This window comes from Equus quagga, chromosome 14 (assembly GCF_021613505.1).
Source record: "Equus quagga isolate Etosha38 chromosome 14, UCLA_HA_Equagga_1.0, whole genome shotgun sequence".
In the NCBI taxonomy this organism is placed as follows: Eukaryota; Metazoa; Chordata; class Mammalia; order Perissodactyla; family Equidae; genus Equus; species Equus quagga.
The window spans coordinates 25,730,256-25,736,255 of record NC_060280.1 but is presented as its reverse complement, the minus strand read 5'-3'; the positions used below and the strand labels follow the sequence as shown (position 1 = coordinate 25,736,255).

The 6,000-nt window shown below is 35.4% G+C and overlaps 1 protein-coding gene across 1 annotated transcript; it reads right to left on the bottom strand.

Annotated features, from left to right (window-relative positions):
- Window positions 1-1,703: 1,703 nt before the first annotated feature.
- LOC124225727 (olfactory receptor 51A4) lies at window positions 1,704-2,621 on the bottom strand. Its single transcript, XM_046638360.1, has one exon. It carries the CDS (start codon window positions 2,538-2,540, stop codon window positions 1,704-1,706), a length of 837 nt encoding a protein of 278 aa, XP_046494316.1. The 5' UTR covers window positions 2,541-2,621.
- Window positions 2,622-6,000: the final 3,379 nt, after the last annotated feature.

Sequence of the window (6,000 nt, the reverse complement as noted above, 5' to 3'; positions counted from 1 at the left end):
GATTCCTCTGTGTGTGAAATTCATTGTCAATCTCTCAGAGCCTCAATCACTTCAACTGAAAAAATAGGAAGAATGCTTTATAAAGTACTGGTTTACTATGAGAATCAAAAGAGAAAAATATGTCTAAAAAGGCATAGAAGCATATCTTCCATATATTAGAGATTCAAAAATGATGCTTATATCTGTGAAAAATTTTGATTAACTGTGAAATACTATTGATTCATGGGATAATTTATTATTCTTTAAGCATTTGACACTGCTGGAAGTTGTCTCTTGATTTACCCGAAAATAATAGTACAGTACGTTAGAATTGGTGTAGTTTTTGCAATCGACTTAGGTCAAGCAGTGGGCACAAGAAAAGGCTAAAAAGTTGTTCTGTGATCTACAGGGTTTTTAGATCATACTAGGAAGGGAAATTAGACTATTTGTCACCATAAAAATCAAGACAATATATTCCTCCCTAACCCCATATTATTTTTTCCTACTTTCAAAATTTTTGAGCATCTGTAATATACCTCCCCTTGAAATAAACAACTTAAGAAAATTATGTCCCAAGTGGATGGAGTATTACTGAACTCTTCAGGAAAAACTTTCCTTTATCCAAGCATGGCCTCATTTTCACATTCATTTGTTAACAATTATTTATTGGAGATCTACTCTGCATTAGAAACATCCTCGATATTAGGCACACAGACATAAAGAAAATAGATATGGTCTCTCCCTTCATTGATAACACACTCTTTTCAGGAAGTAAAAAGAAAGGAAATAAACATAAAATATATTTGTAATTGTGAATCATCATAATAAGTATAATAAAGAATAAAAAAATAAGCAAACAATAAAAGAGATTTAAAATGGGTCATAATTTGAACTGAGGGCTTAGGTAATGTATGACAAAATTAAGTTGAAACTTTAAAAAGTGAGTAGAAATGAGTGATATGAAATAGGAGTCAAGAGCTTTGTAGGAAAAGAGGTCAGGTGTGAAAGCTTACAAGAAATAGAAAAATTTGTAAATTCAACAAATATTCAGAAGGTCGATGTAGCTGGAGTTTGATTATCTGACAATGTTGGAGAGGTAGATAGAGTCAAGGACATGTATAGTCTTACAGTATGTACTTTATTGCTTTCATTCTATTCTCAAAGAAGAGTTCATATTTAAAAGAGACATTACATCATTCAGTTTGTCTTTTAAAAAGATCACTCTCACCTTGTGTAACGAATCAGTTGGAAAGCAGCAAGAGTAGACATCTTAGAAACTAAAGAGGTTATTGCAGTATTTCACTAAAGAAATGGCGACATACTAGGATCATTAAAACAGAGATAAAGAGGAGAACAGAATGAAGATATAATTTGGATCTAGAATCAGAACTTAGTATAGATAGATTGAATGTGGAGATGAGGAATCCACATCTGTCAGCAAGATAGATAGATACCAGCTTTTGTCTGTCTAGATTGGAATTTGTTACTTTTATCAGAGATGACATCATAAGGGATCCATTTTCATTTTTGTTAACTGGGATGGAGACCCCAGGCAATTGACTTTCTGTTTCAGTTTTATGCCCATGTTCAATATGCAGTTTTAATGAAATAAGTCTGATGATAATAACAAGAAAAATATATTTATATCAAATATTGGGGTTTCTCAAACTCACCTTTAATCTCCCAAGACACTTCCACAATATGTTTTCTACCATATATGATTATTATATTTGCTTCTGACAAAATTTTGCTACAACTCTTACTCTAATCTGCTTAGTTTTCACACAGTACACAATTGGGTTCATCAGTGGAGGCACAAGTAAGAGAACATTTGCCATGAGAACATTGAAGAGGGGAGAGACATGCCGGGCAAAACGATGGACAATGGCAAGGTTGAGGATGGGCAGATAGAAGATGATCACTGCACAGATATGTGAGACACAGGTATTGAGGGCCTTGAGCTGCTCCTTTTGGGACGCAATTCCCAGTACTGTCCTGAGGATCAGGATGTAAGACACAACAATGAGCATAAAGTCTGCCATGAGGCAGAGCGCTCCAAAAAAGCCATAGATGACATCAATTCGGTTGTCAGAGCAAGCCAACTTCATGACATCCTGATGGAGGCAGTAAGAATGGGATAATCTACTTTTCTTACAATATTTCAAACTTCTCAAAGTGAAGGGGAAGGGAAGCACCAGGAGGATGCTCTTAAAGGAGAATATTATTCCTATTTGGGCAACTCTGACAGTAGTAAGAACGGAGCTGTATCTCAGAGGGTTGTGGATGGCCAGGAAGCGGTCAAATGACATGATCAAGAGTATTGAGGACTCCATTGCTGTGAATCCATGGATGAAGAATTCCTGGGCAAAGCAGGCATTGGCAGAAATTTCAGGAGCATTGAATAAAAAGATCCTCAATATGGTAGGAAGAGAGGATAAGGACAATCCCAAGTCAGACAAGGCCAACATGGAGAGGAAATAATACATGGGCTCATGCAAGGAAGACTCTGTCTTGATGACAGAAAGGATGGTGCAGTTTCCCAGAATAGCAGCAAGATACATGCAGCAGATGGGGATGGAGATCCAGATGTGTGCATATTCCAGCCCTGGAACGCCAACCAAGAAGAAGGTGGTGATTTCAACATAACGATGTGTTGATAATGAACATGATGCATTTAGAAGGCTCTGCAATGAAACAGAGATTGTTGATTGGGTTAAATATGGATATCTGAAAATGGTAGAAAAAGAAAAGAGGAGTGGTTGAAGTCTCTGGCTTCTTTTCAGCTCTCTTTTGATGGAACAAAAAATGTACGTGACTATCATATGGTGAAAAGTGGATGCCACTTTAGAATATACTGATATCATAGATTAGGAAAATCACTTTTGGATATGGTTTTCCTATAGAGAAACTAGAGATGTATTTTGCATTAAGATATGAATCTGATTTTATTTTTCCTGTAAAATATTAGTAAATCCCAGTCAGTTAATCTGGAATCCTCTACTATTTCTTGCTTTCACATTTGAAATAAGATGTTAGGTAGAAACATGATTTCTAGAATGACACTATATGAAGGGAAAAGAATCTCAGAACTCAATTTCTTCCTATCTTTTGAAACTCCCACAAAAGTATGGTCTTCTCAAAAACAAACTCTCCTTAGCTCTATCCCTTGCATCTGGAAATTTCTGGTTATTTAAACATCCTTTAAAAATCTCCACTATTTTCAAATCATTATATATGTATAAGGGAAGTCACTGCAGAGCTCACTGACATATTACGTCTCATTTTCTCCTGGCCCATAATTTGCAACCAGTTGTGTAGTGTTGACAGGAGAGTAATAACCTGAAGTGGTCGTTATCACAACTTAGGAGAACTTGAATTCTGTTGAAGGTTTATCCCTAAAAGGTAAATAATCCATTTCTATAGTCTCTGAAAGGAACAATTTTCCAAGTGATACGACTTTTGGAGCTGTCTTCCTGCTCTATATGAAATTCTATGTGGTTGATTGCCAAAAAAGAGAAGTAAAGTAAAAGCAGAAGAGATTAAAATACCTGAGTACTTACCAGAGAGTGGATATTTTGGAGAACACTTTTGAGAATAACTGAAGGATTCTAGCATAAAATCTCAGAAGTCATTGGATTTGTCTGCCACCAAAGATTCCCCGTGATGTATGAGGGCTTATCTCTTTTTCTTCCCTAATCACCTGCACTGAACTCTCTGGGGATTGCAGCCAGGCTGGATCTGTTCTGCGAATAGGAATAAACATGTTTAGACACAGTAAATCCACAGAGACAGCTAATAGGAAAGAAATGAAGTAAGTTTCTAGACCTTGAATTAGGGGCTATTTTGGTTGAAGAGAGATCCTTAATAATCAGGTATGGAAGAGACCTAGCAAATCCTGTGCAAAATCGCTGACACTTCTGTTAGGTATTTGGATCAGATATTGCCCCTCTGCCCTAGACAGAGTCAAAGGAGAGATGCTATGAGTTGAACATGTGCATTCAAGGAAGTGATGTAAGGCAAACACTCTATGATATATATTTTTAACCGAGACTTTACTTCTGAACCCTGGATCAAATCTTCCAGATATTCCTGTACATCAGTAACTAAATAGCCCTTAAAACCAACTTGTCCAAATTAGACTCCATTTCTCCCTTCCCAAATCTGCCCTTTTCTTAGGGACCCATCACCATAATACGTCTTTATGCTTAATATTTCACAAACCCCAAATCTGACATCTTTAATCTCTTCTCTCTCACACTTTCTACCTAACAGAAGTGTCAACGTTGAAGTGTTTTTCTTATAATAAAATAAAACATTATAGATTAGTTGAAGTTTCTCTTGGCCCTATAAACGAAATGTTAATGAAGATATGCATATCACACAGATGGGATGCAGCTTCGTCAGGGTCTCTATGAAAAGTATAGATGAAGATTATTTATTAGGAAAAAATAGTTGAAAACTCAGATATAACTTTCTTTTCAAGAACGTAGTAAACAAATAACAAGTTAAACCCAAAGGAAAAGGGAAAGTAACATTAGAAGTCAATAAAACAGAGGGTCAATGCTGGTGTCCTAATGGTTAAGTTCAGCTTTCTCTGCTTCAGCTGCCCAGCTTCGGTTCCCAGGTGTGGACCTACACCACTCGTCTGTCAGTGGCCATGCTGTGGTGGCAGCTCACATACAAAAAGAGGAAGATTGTCAGCTCATTTGAGCTTAGAGTGAATCTTCCTACAAAAAGGGGAAGATTGGCAGTGCATGTTAGCTCAGGGTGAACGTTCCTCAGCAAAAAAAGAAATCCTTAAAGTAGAAATCTGACATAAAACAGAAAAAGTCAATAAAACAGAAATTTGGTACTTTGTAAACTGTAAGAAAATCCATTAGAAAACTTAGCAAAACTGATCAAGAACAGAGAAAGAAAACGCAAAATGTATATTAATAATGAAAATAGGGACCATAACTGCAGATCCTACATACATTTTAAAGATAACAAGTAGATATAATGAATACAATAAACAACCTTTCTTTTTAATTTTTAATTTTTTTATGTTTTTCCTTTTTTCTCCCCAAAGCCCCCCAGTACATAGTTGTATATTCTTCGTTGTGGGTCCTTCTAGTTGTGGCATGTGGGACGCTGCCTCAGCGTGGTTTGATGAGCAGTGCCATATCCACGCCCAGGATTCGAACCAACGAAACACTGGGCCGCCTGCAGCAGAGTGCGTGAACTTAACCACTCAGCCGCGGGGCCAGCCCCAGCCTTTTACTAAAGCAAATAAATTCGACTAAATGGACAAATTCTTTGAAGAACACTCACCTCCAGAACTTAAATAAGAAGAAAGACAAAAGATGGATAGTTCTATATCTGTTGACAAAATTTAATACATTAAAAAAAGTCTTCAAAGAAATTTTAAATTGAGAGTTTCATTTGAATTTATACTATCCATCTAAGAAAGAAAGAATATGAATACTAAACATACTCTTTCAATATGTTTAGAAACTTCCTAACTGGTTTCCTGAGTGATATCTAAACCAGACAATTATATTATAAAAAAATAATTAATGGCTAGTATGTCTTATGAACATAGATCCAAACATTTAAAAATTAATAAATAGTGTATAATGATCTATAAAAAGCATAATATATAGTGACAAAGTACAGTTTATCTTCTAAGACAAAGTTTTCCAAAATCATGAATGTACTTCATTGTGACTGACAAAAGGGATAAATTCACATGATCACTTCATTAGCTAAAATTCAAACTTTTTTTAATCACAAAATCTCTAAATAAATTAGAAGTAGAAGGGTACTACATTAATTTGAAAAAGACATATGCAAAAAATACAACAGCTAAAAATATTTTAAGGAAAAAATATTGAGCATTTCCCCACTAATGTCTGGAAAAGTCAAGAATGTTTCTATCAGTATTTGTGTTCAAAATAGTTTGAGATGTCCAAGATAGTGTAATATAGGCAGAAAAAAGAAATGAAAGTATAACCATTTGAAAGAATAATAAAAATGTCTCTA